The sequence below is a fragment of the Chenopodium quinoa genome, unplaced genomic scaffold (assembly GCF_001683475.1).
Source record: "Chenopodium quinoa cultivar QQ74 unplaced genomic scaffold, ASM168347v1, whole genome shotgun sequence".
Taxonomy (NCBI): domain Eukaryota; kingdom Viridiplantae; phylum Streptophyta; class Magnoliopsida; order Caryophyllales; family Amaranthaceae; genus Chenopodium; species Chenopodium quinoa.
In genome coordinates, this window is record NW_018745523.1 from 940,339 (window position 1) to 960,139 (window position 19,801).

A 19,801-nucleotide genomic window follows, 5' to 3' on the forward strand; every position below is an offset into this window, starting at 1 on the left:
TGTTTTCTTTAAATGAGGAAGAAGTATTGCTGAAATGTTGCGACGCAAAACACATGCTCATGTGTATTATCCTAAAAGATCGATCGCATGCATAATCTTTATTAATTATGAGTGCCAGCGATTAAGGGTGACAAATTGGTGATTAAATAACCAAGGAATGACATCTTTTTGCACATACAAGTGAAACAAAGTTGGTAGCATTTATATTGTGAGTTTGTGACTACTCGGGTACATGAATATATATACAAGTAAACAACATAAAAAAAAAAAAAAAATGGGACAACGTAATTTTGGTTTTTGCTACTATCTTGGATTTGGAGTCAATATTAATATATATAATTATATATACGAGTACATAGTAGCATTGTAGCAACGCTCGTATGTTGCTTTCTTCCTTTATTTAAATTACTTTCAATACACTGTTTTGCACAAGTTAAAAAGATACGATCAATCATACAATCGTTATGATACACACAAATTATAAAATAAACACATATGTACAGAGATATAATTTCAAACGTACAAGTTCAACTTCATAGACCTATTTGAGACTATGGCTTGAACAATGAGCGTATGATACATAATGCTTTGGTGAATTTAATTTATGACCTTTAATCCACACAGTACAGCTTAGTACACATTACCCAATCGCTCAATTTATTACACTAACTCTTATAATGCATTCACATTATATATACTTCGTATATAGGAAGAACATCTAAAATCAAAGGTACAAATACATTTTTCCATAACAACATTATTAGAGGGGATAGCTCAATTCAGTCAATTGGTTAGAGCTCTTGTCTATCTAGATTCAATGGAATTTTGGGTCGATTCTCATCAGATCTCTGCCCTTAGGGCACTCTAATCATCTAAGAAAATATATATTATTTTATACTTATAAAGTTTGTTTTTCAATTGCAACATATCTCATTTCACCCTTGTCAATGTAATATTTCAGTTCATTAACTGAAGCTCATAAGTTGTAACTATGTTTTAATTTTTTTTTAACTTTGTCTCAAATTTGTTTTTATTTTAACACCCGTTTCTAAAATTTTGAATTGGAAATAACATAATGATGTTTGATTGATTATTAAATGTGAAGCTTTATTTGACTATAGATGATTATAAAACAAACAAGATAGTAGAGTTTAGTTGAATAAAAATACAAAGAATTTTGTATGATTAAAGGTAAATAGATTTGAGCTAGTGATGTAATAAGTCAATAAGATATTTTATATGTGATAGAATATGATAATATGGTATGTACAACCTTTACCGACGTATATTTATGAGCATCTGTAAGATTTGTATCAAAAGTTTTATTACAATCAAATGCTTATAATATACTTCATATTAACTATGCATTGACACACATCACAAACATAACTAAAGAAACCGAGTAATTATGAAAAACATAAATAAATAAACAGAGGAAATACCATGTAGTTTCTAATACAATTCACCTCCTCTCTTATATCATCACTTCATCCAAATTGAATAACAGAAAAACTGTTAATTTGAAAGATCAAGCAACAAATTTTGTGTTACAAGGACCTAGGGGCAGCTAACAAACAAAGAGGAATCTTCTTATGCGTGGTAAGTCCAACAGCTTCTACAATATCAATATCATCTCTTGTCATCTCCTTAGGCAAACTCCAATCAAAACAATACAAAAGGTTAGCAAGTGCAAGCTCAATCAACAAAACCGCGAAACCAAGCCCAGGGCACCCCCTCCGACCAACACCAAATGGGATCAACTCGAAATCTAGGCCTTTATAGTCAATCGAGCTATTCAAAAACCTCTCTGGCTCGAACACATTTGGATTGGGTGTGTGCCACACGTTAGGGTCCATTGCAATTGCCTTTGCATTGATAAGTACTCTTGTTTTTGCTGGTATTTCATACCCTCCTATAATAGTGCATGGTGCTGTTGTTTCCCTAGGGACTAGTAGTGGTACTGGAGGGTGTAACCTTAATGTCTCTTTTATGACCAATTTTAAGTATGCAAGTTTATGTAGATCACTTTCTTCAACTCTTTGTTTGCCCTTGACAACTTCTTTTAACTCATCTTGTGCTTTTTTCATGGTTGATGGATTCTTTATTAACTCTGTCATTATCCATACAAGTGTTGCCGCAGATGTATCTGACCCTGCTATGAACATGTCCTGCATTTTGTTTTCGAAAAGTATAAACAACTGATCTATTTTACTAGCTACATCCGTTTCTTATTATTTGTAACAAAGAATTATTATTATTTGTGAGAAACAAATTCACTTGTTGCAAATAATATGAATCGGATCTAGTATAGTAGTCAATTTCCAAGGAGTTTTGGTGCAAATGTTCACATAAAAAACTTAACATACTATATGTCTATATTACGAGCAGTTGCTGGATAACCTGATAATATAAATTATATGTAAACATGTTTTGGTTAAAATCAACCGTATAATTTAACAATTTTGGGCAAAATTATGTTCAAAATGTCAATGAGATGATGTTTACTAAACGCAATTTCTCAATGCTAGTTGCTCTAGTGTTTATTTATTTATTTATTTCTATTTTCGGTTTAGAGGCAAAGTCGCACTTCTACTACTATATCGATCAACTTTCATGTTAGGCGGCGAGACCAAACTAGCAATAGATTAGCCAGACTACTTATCTTTCTTCAAGTTTTTTTTTTTTTCAAACTACTCATGATAATTAACGGACGACTAATTACATATGAATAGTTCTACATTAGAAAAAAATAATAAAAAAAATAATAATAAAAAAAAAAAAAGAACAGGAAGAGCTTGTTCATATTTACTGAACTGAGTTAAACTAGACTGAACTAAATTAATTGAGTTGAACTGAACTGAATAGAGATGAAATGAATATTAATGAGAGAAAGAAATTAGGAGTTGAACAGAACTAAACTGAACTTAAGCTGAACTAAATTACGTTTTATTGTCATTAGCTTTAATATGAAATCTTCTATGAGCTTGTAAAACTAAATATCTACAATTAAGAAGATAATTAAAGTAATAAGCTAAACTCTTTTTTAAATTAGAGGCTTAATTAAAGTCTTTACTAAATATATTTTTTTTTAAAAAAAAAACAAAAATTAAGCTAATAAAAGTATAAAATTAAACCAAAATCAATATGCATAAATAGACAACGGAGTAGTAGCTAAGTGACGTACCGTAATAATACCCTTGATTTGAATATCACTGAGTTTGACTGTTTGATTTGGATCTTTTTGAAGTTGAAGAAGTACATCAACAAAATCTTCATGATGTTCACCTTCTCTACGCGTCGTTTTACTACCATTAATATGTTCTTGGATAACTTCATCATAAAACTCATCCATCTCCTTAAAATTCTTCTCTAATCTAGTATCAACCCCATTTACTTTATTTAGCAACCAACCAAACCAAGGATAAAAATCCGCTACATTTAGCTCTCCTAATAATGTTTGTGTTTCCTTCAATATCTCATAACTTTTAGCCTCACCATCGAATTTCTTACCGTATGCTACGCGACATATAACATTATTCGCTAGAGATAGCATCAACTCGCTAAGATTAATAGTTGTATTACTCGAAAAGGATCGAATAATTGTATTAATCACGATGTTTACCTCCTCATTTCGTATTGTGCTAAACGAGTTCACTCGTTTAGCACTAAGTAGCTCCAGGATGGCTATCTTCCGAACTTCTCTCCAATACTCACCATACGGAGCAAATGAGATGTCATTTAATTCGTAACTTAGTCTTTTCGCGGTGTATAGCTCTGGCCTACCGGAGAAAATTAGATCGTGTGGCTTGAAGATTTCTCTAGCTATGTTCGCGGAGGAAATCACTAGAGTTGGGATTGAGCCTAATTGTAGGAGCATAAGAGGGCCATGTTCTTTGGCAAGATTGTGAAGAGAATAATGAGGTAAATCACCAAATAATTGGTGAAGGTTCCCTAAAATTGGTAGCTTTCTTGGGCTAGGGATCTTTTTTTGTTGGTTCATTCTTCTTTTTTGGGGTTTATACAATGATATCAACAATATTATGGGCATGGTAAACATGAGTGTATACCAAAATAATAGCCTAAAATCCATGTTTTCTATCAATAATGTTAGCAATAGTAGTAGATGGATTTATATAACCCTTTAAAGCTAAGGCAGATCAATATATATGTGTGTGGAAATTTCTAACTAGTGAAATATGTATATAAAGTTGTAACTAATGGAAGGAACAAAATTGAATACGTGTACGTCTGTATAGACTGTATATAACTTTATTTTGTATAAGGACAACGGTATGGTGTAGCAAAATAAATTTGGAATAGTATGTTATAAATTTGTCATGGTGCAATCATAGATCTATCATTTACTTTTATTTATATATTTTTTTTTTGTTTGTTTTGGCAAATAATTAACATGAGAAATTTACGCACATATCATGATGCAATTATAGATACTTCGTATTATACTATATGTAGGTTAATAAGGTGGTGGTCTGGTACTATGGTAGAATAGTGTTATTTACTTATTATCGCTTTTCACCAAATGAAATGTCTTTTGGAACACAACTTGACAGGTTGACAACTTGAAGTTGGCAGATATGGAAATAATGGAATGTAAAGTCAAAGATAACTTGTGAGCAGGAAAGAAAAACGCAATAAGTTAAATTAGAGGCAAATTATGAAAATACAGTAGTTATTTGTATTTTTTCATCTATTATATTCGGTCACATTACAATATATATAGACAACATGGATATTTAACCCTAATATTGCAATATATCTTAACTTCCTAAATCTATCACAATAACTCACATATATCTTTTCACAATAATATCTCGTATGATATTATTCTCATAATATCATATCACAATATATGTTCCTATCTCAATACAAAAAAAAACGTTGAAGCTTGAAGTTATTGGAAATTTCCTTGCCTTTATTTTGGTTTGACCTCTGTACTAAAATATGCAAATGAGGTTTGAACACTAAGGGCTAGTTCTAAACTGAGATAAATTAGACCTGAACTGAACTGAACTGAAAATAAGTTGAGGAGAACATATCCTAAATCTCAATGAATAAATACCACATTTATTATCATCTTAGATACAACCAAATCATGTTCTATACATCTACATAAATATATAAATAAACTAGTTACTGGCCCGAGCGATGCCCCGGGTCATTATAAATTTTATACTTTAATCGAACTATATATATTTTGACTTGTTTGTCATTGAGAGCTTAAGTGGTTTATATATATATATATATATATATATATATATATATATATATATATGTATATATATAGCTTAAATAGTTTGTTGCTTGTATGAGTTGGTTCGATTATAAGAATAATTTTTTTACATTAAAATCATAAAAATATTATAAATCAAATCTTTATAAATTTGATGTCAAAATATATACTACTCCATAATGCACAAAAATCTTTTAATCTATGATTACAATTTTATGAGTTAATGCACAAAATAAAAATGGAGTAATGTTTAATTCCTTACTAACTTTATTATTATGTAATTATTAAGGACTTACAGTATAAGGGAAATTGTCATGCATATGAAGAGTTTATCAATTAAGCTTAATATTAATACATGAAAGTTAATGCATAGAGTTTTTCAGTAATTAATGTTATGGTATGATTTGGCGACGACACATCATATATTCATATGCCAAATGGCAAATTGTTGACACATGGCAAAACATCATGTCTTGCCATGAGTTTTAATATATATATTAATTGATTGATTGACATTAGAATCTTATATAAATGTATAAGTGATCCAAAATAATTTATTGTTGTATTATTATAATTTAATGACAATAAATTAATAAATTAACAAGTCTTTATTTCAAGCTCTTGAATAAATAAAATAAAATAAAACTAAATAAAACTAAACTCGTATTCAAAATAACACCCATAGTAACGCCCGGCAACAAACTAGTAGTTTAGAAATAAGTCTACTACTCCCTCCGTCCCCTTTTGTTAATCCCTTATGGGCATTTTTCAGGGGAATTAATAAACACAAAAAAGAATAGTTAGTACATTGAAAAAATAAATTGACATAAGTTATGCAAAAAAAGCAGAGAGAGAAAGTAATAAAAGTGGGAAAACAAAATTTACATGAAAAATTTCAATTTGCACAAATATTGTTCCAAATTGGACGGAATTTTGGTAAAAAAATTAATATTAATAGTTGTTGAAAAAAGCAAATGGGATAAATATTTTGGGACTAAAAGTTGTCCATAAGGGAATATCAAAAGGGGACGGAGGGAGTATTAAGTTTCTCGTGTTAAATACTTTATTCATATCCGGTAAAGTTTTGGGTGAGACGGACTCACCGTGAGTCTGCCGCCACCATGATCTCCCGCAGCCAACCTACCCCGACCTTAACCCAGAAACTCACACCTCGACACCAACTCACAAACACCCACCTCGCCCTTGACCAAAAATACCCACCCGACTTTGACCTCGGCTCTAACTAGAAACACCCACCCGACCTTGACCTCGACCTTGACCATAATCGCTCACCTCGTCCCCCACTTCGACTTGACCCAGAAATGCGTTGAATCTTGGTCGCTGAAAATCTAGCTATTTTAATTAAGGTGGGTGGTGGTCGCAGTTAAGGTAGGGTGATGGGGTGGTGGTTTCAGTTCAGTTGGTGCAAGGTTGAGGAGAGAGAAAATATTGTAGTCATGGAAGAAGAAGGAGGTTATTGGTGAAGGAGAAAATAATGTCAGGTATTAGATGTTTATTGTTTGGCATTTGATTGTTATTGTTTGGTATTAGATTAATATTAATTGGTTAAATATTTGTCAAGATTTAGAAAATTTTAGTCAGAAATAAGAATTTTTTTATCAGGATTATCATAAAACAAAATAAAAATGTTAGTCAGGAATAAGGCTATTTTAGTCAGAAATAAGATAGTTTTTATCATCGGGTTTCTCATACTCACGCCTTTTTGTTGCTGAGTCCGATCTCACGTAAATCCGTTCTACGCAAAACCTTCTCTTTATATCCACGTATCCTATGTGTCAACGTGTCATGGATAAATAAATCTCTTATCGTTTCGAAAATCGTTAACTAACTTTGGAAGTATTGAACATGCAACCATACAAGTATACAACCAATTTATTGTTTGAAGGTGATAGTTCATCTATTCATTCCAAAAAAAAAAATGTATAAATTGAAATTGTGAGAAATTTTAAGAAAATTTTATTTAATTTTATTTTATTGACAAAGGGAAAGAAATTCTATTTGTATTACATGGATTAATGGAATACCAAAATAAATGCATTACTTGGAATATTGCAAGTGGAACAAACAGGTGATTTTGTTGAGTATTTAACTAACCAATTACAATTACAACTCCAATTGAAACCTAGCGTAATCTTATATTTGAAAGTCAATTAGTAACGTATTCACTTCACCTAATTAAACCTAAACTTACTCGAATTTATTGAATTTGATAGGAACTTATTTGAATAGATTATTGAACTTATTAAACTTGATTGAACTTATTAAAACTTATTACACCTTATTTATTTATTTCAAAAAAAAAAATGATTGGAACTTATTGTTACTGATCAAGTTAATTCTTTTTTTCCTTTTTTTTTTTTGTGATGTATTAATTAAATGTTAAGATAAACTAAATCTTTGTAGGCTCCATGAATCAATCACAATAATGGATCGGATATGACTTGACATTTAGTTTTTATGTACAATCAACCCGGCCTTTGACTTTAGTATGGGTAATACTTCATTGTCTTTACACAAATTTCGAGTCTAAATAAATAAAGACGGAAAATAAAGTAACAAATGAATTTATATTAATATATGAATTTTGGGTACAATTTCTGTATAATAGTTTATAATAAAATAAACTAAGTCCTCTGATTATGTTCCGCAGCTTGATGATGACACGTGTGTGACACCTGTAGGTTGACGTTTGATGACGTCGACTTGAGTTTGAATGCAGGGTGACATTTGATGATGTCAACCTGTATTTAAGGGTTTTGTTTGAATACACCTGAACGAGGGCTTTGAAGCTTAGTCCCGTTCAAATGTGTTTGAGTGTATCTGAACAAGTCGACACGAGTTTGATATGCTTGTTGACTTACTTCAGAGAGAATTCCGTTTGAGTTTTATGAGTTCTTGGAATAATGATTTCTGGATCCCCTCAACTGATGGAGGAATGGTGTATTTATAGGAGATAAGAACCCCTTGAGTGGACTTAGTAGGTTTGGGGCCTGACCCATTTTATGATTTAGAAGCCTTTTTGACCTGGTCCATTTAATTTATTTTATAATCTGAATTGTATTTGATTAATTCGAATTATTTATTTGGGTGGGCCAAAAATAATTAAAATGGATTATTCATATGAATTTAACCCAAATTAATTTATTTAATTTAATGTATGACACTCATAAAATTTCCGTGTCTACAGTATGTTATACTCCGTATCTTGTATGGCTTTATCCGTTTATTATTATCATAATCACTTCGTTCTTTATTTCCAAAAACTTGTTACAACAAGCTCCGATTCTCATTTTGATTAACCATAAGTTCTCATTTCAATTCCTATAATTTTTATATATAATATCTCATACTTCTTCCGCTTTCCTAATTTTGCAACATAGCACATAGGTGAGAAAGACGGATTTTAAGAAGAGAGGAGATAAAGTGAATAAAGATAAGGATTCATGTGATAAGGAGAGGAAAAAGAGAGAAATAAAGATAAGGGCTCGTGTGATGAGAAGAGCGAAAGAAAGATAACATGTACAAATAGGGAAATGTTGTAATAATAGAGCACAAGTCATTATGAATAGAAACTTTTTCGTCGATCCTGCCTGATACGACTAGGGCTAGGGATGGCAACAGGTCGAACTCAGAGCAGAAAATGCTAAATCTGAATCCGACCCTACAAGAAGTCGGAGGCAAATTTAACTCCGAATTTGACTATGTCATCCGAATGCGGTGATCCAACTTCAATATCCAGCCTCCGACTCGACTCTGATTTTATTTTTTTCGATTATTTAATACAATTCGAGAATTTGGGCTATTTGGGCCGTTGCAACCCACACCAACCGCCACCATTACCCACACCCAAATTCACGAGCCATCGGAGTCGGAGTCGAATAACTCGTCGAAGCCAAATTTTTTTCTCGGATTTTTTGTAGGATTCGACTCTGGCCCTCATCCGACTTAAAATAGAATTATTTTAATGGATGCGGACTCAAAGTGGATTATTTTCCTCAGATCGGGGCGGAGTAGGGTCAGATCCGAACTGGATTGTCATCCCTAGCTTGGGCATTTTAGCCTTCAATAACCCACACTAGCTCGAAAAGCATGCCTCTTTTGACGGCCAATTGACCATATTGGTATAAAAGTTAACACCCTTATGACAGATTGGTATAAAAGTTATTGCCGGCGACATATTGGTATAAAAATTAACATGTGGCGACATATTGGTATATAAGTCAACAAATTGCGACATTTACCCCTATTTTCTCGTCGGAGGATATGCATATGATGCACGCGATTAATTTTAGTGCTAATAACTTTTATTTGACATTTTTTTTGTACTTTTCTCTACTTTTTATATTAATTTAAAAAAATTATGAAGTAAAAATCCAAAAAAAAAAAAAAAAAAAGTTGAAAGCCCGAAAGTGATGAGGAAGAAGCTAGGGGAAAACGAATAGGAAAGCTTGAGCAAAGGGATATAAGCTTGAATGTATTGAGGGCGTTGGTCATTGAAGCATCACAAGGGTAGATTCTTCTTTTTTTTTTTTTAACACTCATATATATATTTTTTCTTATTATATTGGTGATTTACAAAGTTGTGGGTATAATACAAATGAAGTGATAATAAAAGTTAGCTAGTTCTTTGGGGTTTTATCGTTTGATTGGTTTATCAAAGTTATTGTATTGGAAGGGAAGAGGGAAAAATTATTATTTGGTGCTGAATAAGTATATTATGATAATAAATAAGATTGCAAAAGTAATTAAAACAAATTTTTGAAGTATACAACACGCTCTTTCATCCGAAGAAAAAATAGGGGGTAAATACCACAATTTGTTTAGAGCTTTTTTTTTGGTGCAGCAGGCCACACGGTGTGGCCTGCTGCCAAGTGAGTAAAAATAACGGATTATGCTCGTATAACGGGGTTAATGTTCACTCGTATAACGGGGTTACTGGTTTTGTCAGGGTTACTTGTATTTTTTTTTCCAGATGTTACTTGTATTTTTTTTTTTTGTCAGAGGTTACTTGTATTTTTTTCAAGGGTTACTTGTATGGATTACTTATTCAGATGTTACTTGTATTATTCAGGGGTTACTTGTATAGTTTATTTATTCAAGGGTTACTTGTATTTTTTTTTTCAGGGGTTACTTGTATAAATTACTTATTAGGGGTTACTTGTATTATTTTTTTTTTTTCAAGAGTTACTTGTATTTTTTTTTCAGGGTTACCTGTATTTTTTTTTTCATGGGTTACTTGTATGAGTTACTTATTCAAGGGTTACTTGTATAGGTTACTTATTCAAGGGTTACTTGTATGGGTTACTTATTCAAGGGTTATTTGTATGAGTTACTTCAAAGGTTACTTGTATGAATTACTTATTCAAGGGTTACTTGTCACTTACTCAAGGGTTGCTTGTAAGCCCCATACCAAACCAGTAACACCCTACAAGTAACCCTTGAGCAAAACTAGTAACACCCTACAAGTAACCCCTAACCAAATTGGTAACACCCTACAAGTAACCCTTGAGAAAAACTAGTAACACCCTACAAGTAACTTCTAATCAAACCAGTAACACCCTACAAGTAACCCTTGATCAAAACCAGTAACACCCTACAAGTAACCTCTGACTAAAACCAGTAACACCCTACAAGTAACCCCTGGCCAAAACCAGTAACACCTTACATATAACCCCTGACCAAACCAGTAACACCCTACAAGTACTCTTGACCAAACTAGTAACACCCTACAATTTTTGACGTAGAATATTCGTTTTAAGATTCCACGAAGAAAACGAGCTCACATTTCTTTGGTTTTCATTGATTTCTCTACTTCAAATGTTATTGATGATCTTAAGGATAATTAATCACAATTTTTCACAGCAAATTGACATACAATTTCTACAATTTTGGGCTTTAATTGCAGCAATTTGGCAAAGAGGAGAGAGAAAATGGGTGGAGTAGAGATATGATTGTTGGTGATGTGTGGTTTGGTTTGTAGATGAAGCTAAGAAAAGAGGAGAGAGAAAATGGGTAAAGTAGAGATATGGTTGTTGGTGATGTGTGGTTTGGCTTGGAAAAGAAGATAAGAAAAGAGGAGAGAGAAGAGTTGTGGTATTTAAAAAGAAAAATAATAGAAATTGTGGCTGGCCACACCGTGTGGCTGGTGTGGCCAACCAAATAAAAAATTTGTGCAATTTGTTAATTTATATACCAATATGTTGCCACATGTTAATTTTTATACTAATGTATCGCCGACAATAATTTATATACCAATATGTCATAAGGGTGTTAACTTATATACTAATATGGTCAATTGGCCCTCTTTGACCCGCCCAGGCCCCCAACCATCTAGATGATTCCCTCTAAAATTCGCTCCTAATTCTAATTCTGGTAATTGCAATTTGCAAATTCCTCTACTCCGTACAAGATAATTCAATTAACTATGGAAGTTCTTGGAGTTCTTCCTCTTTGCTCTCCCAAAATCCCACCCTCAAATTTTGACAAAAAATGCAGCACAAAATTTTACAGAAGTACACAAACTATCAAGTTCAGTGGGCCTAGTTCTGGGCAACTCATTCCGCTTCGCAAAACTATGGTATGTAAAAAGCTTGTAAATTTCCTGTTAAATTCTATCCAAATTCATGGGTTTTCTTTTTCATTTGGATTTGTTTAAAATTTCTGAAATGGGTGTTTGATTTTTCTGATTTTTTGATAGAATTGGAAAGTAACCAGAATGCAAGTAGTGGGAGAAGAGTATGAATTGAGGCAAATGAAGGATATGGCGGCTGCTAGAAAAAGATGGGAAGCTTTGGTATAATTCTCTTTTATTAATTAATTATACTTTATTTCATTTTCTGTTTAAAATTTGAGTTTCTTTGCTTCATTTTATGTTAGGGTAGAACTTGTTCTAACTAGGACAGCATTGAGTAATTTAGGGTATTTGTAATGGACATTGGAAATCATAATAGGGAATTAGAATCTTACTAAATTCTGGTAGAAATCTATGCTTAATGATTGAAATTGTGGATTGATGGTAGGAAAGTATCGAATTATGTTGTAGATGATACTCTGATAGGATTGATTTGGACATTTGTTACATCTAGCTGCGGGCGAACCGGGTAATCGTTGCCATTATATTAATGTAAACTTCAAATAAGGAAAATGAACAAAGGAAATGGCTACTCATTTTTATAGGATTTTGATATCATAGTTTAAAGGTGGTGAAGTGTTTTTCTAATCTCTAGTAGTGACTTGGCTTTAAGGCTACAAATTGCAATTTCAACTGTATTTTGGGATTTTTAGTTGTAGCTTTGTGGTAATCTGGTAGATTGTGTATGGTTGAATTGAGAATATCTCATAGTGCTTTTGATACGGAGGCCACATTTTGTTTTAACTTGTGGTAATTGTCACTGTAAGCACATCTAAGTACACAATTTCTTGTCGTGGATGTGGAAAAAATTTCTTGTTGTGAGTGAGAATTCCATATATTGTGCCTCAGGCTTTCAAACTCTTTTGCATAGGTGAGGGAGGGAAAAGTCAAACCTTTGACACCAAGGGAAGCTGGGTATGCTATCCAACTCAGCGGCAAGACTCTACTTGATGTTCGCCCAACATCAGAGCGGAACAAGGTGAATACTTGATCTACGTTGTACACCCATCTGCTTTGCTTGAGAATACATGTATGCTTTTCCTACTTTTTTGCTGTTATTAGAGTTACTTATCATAGAACATGGCTTCATTAAATATGCTTTTGGATTATCTGAATTTTGGTTATTAATTATCAATGGTAATTGCATATCTGCATTACGTTATGGTTTCAAAGAACAAAACATATGTGATGTGGCTACATAAATTTTCTGCTCTTTTCTGCTCTCTATAATTGTTGTTACAGGTTATCAAATTTTGTGCTTGACACTTCTTGATCACTTTTTGTAGTGTCTGTTAATGAGCCTTAATCTCATCTTCTGAGTTCTGACAAAGGCAGCAACTTTTTTCTTTTTTATTTGTTTATTTATTTTTATTTTATGTTAGTTATGATCCTATATCATCTTCTAGCCTTCAATTGAATGGGTTTTTCGGTGTTGCAGGCATGGGTTAAGGGTTCAGTCTGGATACCCATATTTGACGTTGATGACAAATTTGATGCCGGGACTCTCTCAAAAAAGGCAACAAATTTCATGATGGGTACTTCTTGATGCCTATCATACTTTCCTGTCCTGATATAAAGTTCGATTATAAAGATAGAGATTTTGGTACATCAGTACCTCAAATAGACAATTGCATAATCCATCCAAGTGTTACTCAGAATAAGATTAGCAAGACCTTTCTGTGCACTATTAGATTGAATGAGAGAAATAACTCATCTTAAGGATCTTGATAAGCTCCTTTATATCTCAGAATCTTTTTGAATTTATGTAGGAGGATGGTGGAGCGGTGTGCCTACACTTTCCTATAATAGGTATGTTTGCTAACCTGCCTAACCATCATCAAATTTCAACCTAAAATCTAATTACACTTTCTTATATGAAGAGGAAATCTCTGTTATCATATTTTTCTTGCAGCCAGTTCTTATCCAAAGTTCAAGAGAAATTCCCAAAAGATACAGATCTTATTGTTGCGTGCCAGAAGGGACTAAGGTGATTTTCTTAGTATCAAATTCTTGTAAATCAAAGACTAAACAAGCCAACAAATTTGCTGTGTGAAGTTTCTTTTTGGCTATGACTGTTTTCTAGTACTATGATACTAATAGTATATGTGCAATCTTCCGGATGAGATAATTCACCATTACTGTTGAAATATGGATTCCCTTCCCTCTATTAGTAGTATGATATCATCATCATTACTGCGGTGCTGCCTCAGTTTCATCATGAAATTCACCATTACTGTTAGTTATCTGTATCATCTACGATTTTTTGCAATTCCTCTTGACTAACTCCAAAAGAACTGTGTTTTATGTTTTAGGGAATTTGGAGGGTTCAATATTTTAGGAAAAGTAGGTCTGCTCTGAGCCTCTGAAATAATTGAACTGCACGAATTCTGTGGTCAATGATATTTTTTGCACCTTTTTCCATGTGATCCATGGGAAGTGGAAAAAGAGTGATACAATATGTGATAGGCAACAGAAGTGGAAGAGCAACTGTATAGAGCATTATAGATTATTTGCAAAATACATGTAACGAAATTGTAAGTAAGGTCATTTTCTGGAATAACTAGGTCGTGTTGTTCCTCCTCAACATGCATTTGATAAGCTGTCCTATCATCCTGAAATGCACTTTAGCTAATGAAAGACACCCTTTGGCAGGGTTTTATTCTGATGTTAGAATCATATCCAAATCTGTATATTTCATTTGTATGAAGTGTATTCTAACACTCTGAGCACATTTGGCTGGCAGATCTTTAGCTGCTTGTGAGCTTCTTTGTAATGCTGGCTACCAAAATGTCTTCTGGGTTCAAGGAGGCCTAGAAGCGGCAGAAGAAGAGGTATTTTATTCAATATTTTTTTTTTTTCAAATGTTCAGTTTTTTTGTGTGGTCTTTTAATGGAGGGAACTTAAGGCTCAATGCTGTGCTGTACCTGTACAGGATCTTCAGAGGGAAGGTTCACAACCTTTTAAATTTGCTGGAATTGGAGGCCTTTCTGAGTTTCTCGGGTGAGTAGTTTGCTCAATAGAATTATTGTCACCTGGTTATGTGAATCTGGCTAACCCAACTCACGGTTCTGAAATTATCGATTCTTACTCCAACATCTTCCTGGATGTCTCTTTCAGTTGGACAGATCAGCAAAGAGCTGCTGCAGCTAAAGAAGGATGGCAATATCGATTAGTTTTCTCTGCGCGTATGGTATGATTTCAGGCAGCAACTGCTGATCAATATGTGTATGTTTCTTTTGGATGTATAGCTTATACTCTGAATTTTTTTGTAGGTTGGACTGTTTCTTGCTGCAGATGCATTGTACATTGCTGCTCAGCAAGTGGGTCGTTATCTACAAGAAATACGCTCGTAGTAAATGTCTTTCTGCCATTGCAAATCTGAAGTCATTCACTATTTGCATGTAAGAAGATGTTTTGGTTTGTATATATGTATGAACTTGCCAAATCCATCATCTCTTATTCTCTTAGTGTAAACGAGTTTTATTTGTTCACCAAAATTTTGTAGCTTGAGGGCAATTTTTTATGAAATTTTGATGAAGATCCTCGTGAATGTTGTATGATATTCTATGTATGAATTATATGTATATTATATTTCAAAGTTATTATGCCTTCGTTTACTCTTGGATCCTGTTATTCATAGTCCTAAGAATTGGCAACAGGCACTGAAATATCTGAAAATCTGAAATACAGAACAATGCAGAATCAGCAAAAATTGAGAATTTATACAGTGTTGGCATACTTCCTACTCCAAGGAGACTATCGAATTACTAGAAAAATAACAAAATACTCCAATGTAAAACATTATTTATGAAATTGTAAAGGTTTTTGAGGCTTGATGTTTATGACTCGACTTTTTGCTTACCGAGTTGGAATCTTGCACGGTTGCACAAACTAATTCAGCCTCGAAGAATAATCCGAGGTGAAAAGTTATGCCAACGCCACTAGTGTTAATTTTTACCAATATGGAGTACAAGTACGTTTTATGTAAAATTACTTTGAGTCTTGGAGGGTGTGGATTTCCTTATCCGAACATACAACTTACCAATAGGTTTGATTGTTTTTTTTATACTAGAAATAAAAATAAAAATAAAAAGTTTATGAATGTGTAAAACTAAATTTTCTTAAAAAAAAATAAAAAAATAAAAAATAGTATGGAGTATATTGTTTAAATTTTGGAAGGTGTTAGAATTCAGCTCATAACCGCCATTTTCCCGCGAGAGCAAAGACCCAACAAACTCTGCAAATCACTTCACTTTCTCACCATTTTTCCCGATCAAACTCCGGTGAAGCAATCTGAAAATGTTCGCGATTCGAATTCATTCAGTTGACACAGAACACCCCCTTTTTCTCTCTCTTCCTTCGAACTCAAACCCCAGCCATAATCTTAACCCTAACCCTAAATTCGTCGAGCGCAGAGGCATAATTCATCTCTTCCGAGCCCTAATCCGCCATCCTTCAACTTCCGATTCATCTGCATCCACTTCGCGATCTACTCTCCTCTTTATTGTAGCTGTTCCCAATTATTTCTCCTCTGATGATTTGCTTCGATTCTTCGGGTCCCATGTTGCGGATATATCCGAATTTATCATCATTAGGTAAATTTATTATCTGGGTTTTTTCATTTCGAGTTTAATTTTTGTTGGTTTTGAGTAATTTTGTATTTGGTTGATTTTGATTTTTTTTTTGGGTGATAGAAATGATGGTATGGAGGATAGGTACAGTGTGTTGATTCGAACTTGGAATCAGGTTACAGCTGATGCGTTTTATCGTAGTTTTAATGGAAAGCGGTTTTCGCCACCCGAGGTTAGCAATTTCTGATTTGATTGAGTGAGTTGTTAATTGATGTGTATGATCATGTACTGATGCAGTTGTGTTTTGTGATTAGGTTGAGATATGCCACATTTTATTTGTTCTTTCAATAGAGTTTACTGAATTTGGAGAAATCGCCAGCACTTCGCCTTCTGATTATGTCGAGCTGCCTACTTGCCCCATTTGTCTAGGTTGATTCTGCATTGAGTAGTAGAGTATTATCTGTAATTGTTGATTGATAATGTTTGTTGATTTAGTTTCTTAACGAGTTGTTTTCGCTTGTAGAGAGACTGGACCAAGATACTAGTGGAATTCAGAGTACACTTTGTGATCATTCGTTTGATTGTTCTTGCATTTCTAAATGGACCTATTTGTCTTGCCAGGTCAGTATTTACTAATAAGTCGTTAATGTAGCTTGCAATTTTCTGGAAATGTTAAATATTTGATAAAAAATTTTGACATCAATTGTTTGATGCTAGTTTGTTTGAAGATGGTGATCATATTAGACGCGATAGTGACTTATGTTTACTGGAAAAACTTTTTTCTGCGTAATTGGAAGAAATATGGTTAGAATTGTGATGCTAAAACGCAGTATAAGTGGAAATGAAAGTGGTTATCCCATTAACATGCGTTTGTTGGTTTGAGTAGGAGTAGGATGGGTTCAGGTGGTTGGAATGAAAAGGTTTAATTCCCACAACTTTCATTCAATTTGTAAATATGTATATATTCATGCCAATACCCCCATATGGCTATATCTGAAACCTTGGCACCTGCTTAAGGAGTGGCTTATACGAAAAAACTTGTCTTCTGCTCACAGTTTTTCTAGATCCTGAAGAATGAAAGTAACCATTGCTATTTGCTGGGCTACAATTTGGAAGCTTGTAAAATTTTGTGGTCTTGGCTACACAAGCATTGATCAATAATGCAGTATAAATTAATTTTGCTATGCATGTCATCAGGTTTGTCGATTATGCCAGCAGCCGGATGATAGGCCTAACTGTTCTGTTTGTGATACATCAGAGAACCTCTGGGTTTGCATCATATGTGGCTTTGTTGGATGTGGAAGGTAAAATGGCCATCATTTTGCTTGAGTAAGTATCTCAAAGCATTCACATTTCTGGCATTAGCTGTCTCAAGCTTTTGGTTGTTGCTTTAAGGTATAAAGAAGGACACACTTTTAGGCATTGGAAAGATACACAGCATTGCTATTCACTCAATTTAGAGACGCAGAGGGTTTGGGATTATGAAGGTGACAGTTATGTTCATCGATTAAACCATTCCAAAGCTGGTGAAAAGTCAGTGGCGGTTGACTCACATTGCATGTCCTATGATGGAGATTGTGTCCACGATGAGGATTCTGAAATGACTGGTGTTCTCTATGGCAGCAAAGTCGAAGCAGTATGTCCTTTAATGATTTACTTATAGTAATACCTATGGCGATCATATTATTATGAATCATGTTTGATGTTAAACTACTCATTTGAAACAGAATTATAAATCACTCAACCTTTGAACCAGAATCATGTGTTTTCTTTAAGTTTTAATTTGAACTGGAAAGTACAATTATAAATAGTTGCACCCAGATATTTCTAAATGATTATGAACTCCAGGTGTTTTGTTTTGTAATTTTTTCAATGCTAGAACAAATTATCTTCAAAGATGAACAATTGCTTACATTCTTACTTTTTGGGCACAGATTACAGATGAGTACAATCATCTTCTTGCAACTCAGCTGGAGAACCATAGACAGGTCCTTATGTTTCCTATACTTTTGCTTTGATAATGAATTCAGTTTTTGTTTAAACTGTTGAAATAGTTTAGTTGTTTTGATGAAGTGCTTGATTGAGGTCTAAGTGGAATGATTTAAGAACTTTTGTTAGGTATATTCTTATCTAATGAGTGGTGAAGATGATAGATTAGCTTCAATATTCTCTCTCTTCTTTGGTCAGTATTATGAATCTCTGCTTGTTGAGGCCAGAAGTAAAAAGGATAATAGTATTGCCGTGGCTGTTGAGAAGGCTGTAACAACAAAGATGCAAGACCTGCAGTGCAGACTGGAAAAATACGAAGAAGAAAAAAAGGCAGTAATGGATGTGAGTAAACATCTTGAGAAATCTACTAGTTCTTATAAAAAGACTTTTCTACATTGTCTTTGGTTATCTATCTGATTCTCTACAGAATATATATTCGTTCCTTAACATCCCTACCTCTTTCTTCTTTTTTCAGAAGAATCATATTCTAATGAGGGGGCAGGAAGAGTACAAGAAAAAGATGAAGGAACTTGAGGAAAGGTTAGCGCGCTAAACTTAAAAAATTCCAATGATATCCTTAATGATACTTGAGCTATGAATTTTAAAGAAAAGGTTACACCTGTACAAAGGATATGTGAATAATTAAATTGTACTTCGTATTAGATATGATATTAAAACTCGATTCTCTTAAAATGACCAAGATGATTTGACCTATTATATAGGGAAGAAAGGAGTGGTTGATTCTTCTTCTTTTTAATATTTGGTTGTGAGAATGTTCTGCGTGTTTTAGCTTACTTTCAAATCTTCATTTCTTTTGTTGGTCAGGGAGATGAAGTCTCTAAGATCAAGAGATGAGCAGATCATTGATCTTGAGGAGCAGGTGAATTTTTTTAATAGTGTTCTAATCTCTACTAACCTCCCCCTTCCCCTCCCCCCCCTCTCTCTTTCATCTTGAATGCGTAAACTTCCAATTTAAGCCCCCACATTTATTACTTCATCCATGGATGAAAGGCGTGTAAACATAATTTTAATTATTTTCGCATAACAGATTCGAGACCTTAAAATCTACGTGGAAGCACAAAGGAAAATTGGCAGCATAACAGATTCAGATGGCTTAAAAGGAGGAACATTGCTGCCTGTGCCTGAAATGCAATCCGCTCCTGCCAATCCGAAGAGGCGTACAAAGTCAGGCCGACATCGTAATTAAACTTTCATGTTAGGACTTGCTTGTGTGTATAGAGATAAGATTGTCTAGAGTGGCTTGTCATTGTGAATATGAAACGATGTAGATTTTTTAAAGTTCAATCAATGATCACTTTGCATGTCTTCAGAATATTG

The 19,801-nt window shown here is 33.5% G+C and overlaps 3 protein-coding genes across 4 annotated transcripts; 2 read left to right on the top strand and 1 right to left on the bottom strand.

Moving 5' to 3' along the window:
* Positions 1–1,251: 1,251 nt before the first annotated feature.
* Positions 1,252–4,649, bottom strand: LOC110715567 (cytochrome P450 71A9-like). Its single transcript, XM_021894153.1, has 2 exons — positions 3,185–4,649; positions 1,252–2,168 (listed from the first exon to the last, which is right to left on the bottom strand). Exons 1-2 carry the CDS (start codon positions 4,088–4,090, stop codon positions 1,548–1,550), a joined length of 1,527 nt encoding a protein of 508 aa, XP_021749845.1. The 5' UTR covers positions 4,091–4,649; the 3' UTR covers positions 1,252–1,547.
* A 6,938-nt stretch (positions 4,650–11,587) lies between these two features.
* On the top strand, positions 11,588–15,520 carry LOC110715545 (rhodanese-like domain-containing protein 11, chloroplastic). Its single transcript, XM_021894132.1, has 10 exons — positions 11,588–11,849; positions 11,970–12,065; positions 12,775–12,882; positions 13,342–13,438; positions 13,673–13,712; positions 13,816–13,890; positions 14,647–14,734; positions 14,836–14,903; positions 15,021–15,093; positions 15,176–15,520. Exons 1-10 carry the CDS (start codon positions 11,697–11,699, stop codon positions 15,254–15,256), a joined length of 879 nt encoding a protein of 292 aa, XP_021749824.1. The 5' UTR covers positions 11,588–11,696; the 3' UTR covers positions 15,257–15,520.
* A 289-nt stretch (positions 15,521–15,809) lies between these two features.
* On the top strand, positions 15,810–19,793 carry LOC110715544 (BRCA1-associated protein-like). Of its 2 annotated transcripts, XM_021894130.1 has the most exons (11): positions 16,203–16,498; positions 16,598–16,706; positions 16,789–16,903; positions 16,998–17,095; positions 17,672–17,778; positions 17,870–18,110; positions 18,409–18,462; positions 18,662–18,805; positions 18,939–19,003; positions 19,289–19,343; positions 19,512–19,793. In XM_021894130.1, the coding sequence occupies exons 1-11, from the start codon at positions 16,203–16,205 to the stop codon at positions 19,668–19,670; spliced, it is 1,443 nt and encodes a 480-aa protein (XP_021749822.1). In that variant the 3' UTR covers positions 19,671–19,793. The 2 variants fall into 2 exon arrangements, with proteins under 2 accessions (XP_021749823.1, XP_021749822.1); XM_021894131.1 differs by lacking the exon at positions 18,409–18,462 and having other exon boundaries at positions 15,810–16,498.
* The last annotated feature ends 8 nt before the right edge of the window (positions 19,794–19,801 follow it).

Bases quoted from the DNA above. Each gene is read 5' to 3' on its own strand.
- LOC110715544 (XM_021894130.1), top strand. From the start codon at position 16,203: ATGTTCGCGATTCGAATTCATTCAGTTGACACAGAACACCCCCTTTTT. The intron at 17,096-17,671 runs GTCAGTATTTAC...GCATGTCATCAG, and splicing joins GGACCTATTTGTCTTGCCAG to GTTTGTCGATTATGCCAGCA. The intron at 17,779-17,869 runs GTAAAATGGCCA...TGTTGCTTTAAG, and splicing joins GGCTTTGTTGGATGTGGAAG to GTATAAAGAAGGACACACTT.
- LOC110715567 (XM_021894153.1), bottom strand. From the start codon at position 4,090: ATGGATTTTAGGCTATTATTTTGGTATACACTCATGTTTACCATGCCC. The intron at 2,169-3,184 runs GTACGTCACTTA...AACAAAATGCAG, and splicing joins AAATCAAGGGTATTATTACG to GACATGTTCATAGCAGGGTC.
- LOC110715545 (XM_021894132.1), top strand. From the start codon at position 11,697: ATGGAAGTTCTTGGAGTTCTTCCTCTTTGCTCTCCCAAAATCCCACCC. The intron at 12,883-13,341 runs GTGAATACTTGA...TCGGTGTTGCAG, and splicing joins CAACATCAGAGCGGAACAAG to GCATGGGTTAAGGGTTCAGT. The intron at 14,735-14,835 runs GTATTTTATTCA...GTACCTGTACAG, and splicing joins TAGAAGCGGCAGAAGAAGAG to GATCTTCAGAGGGAAGGTTC.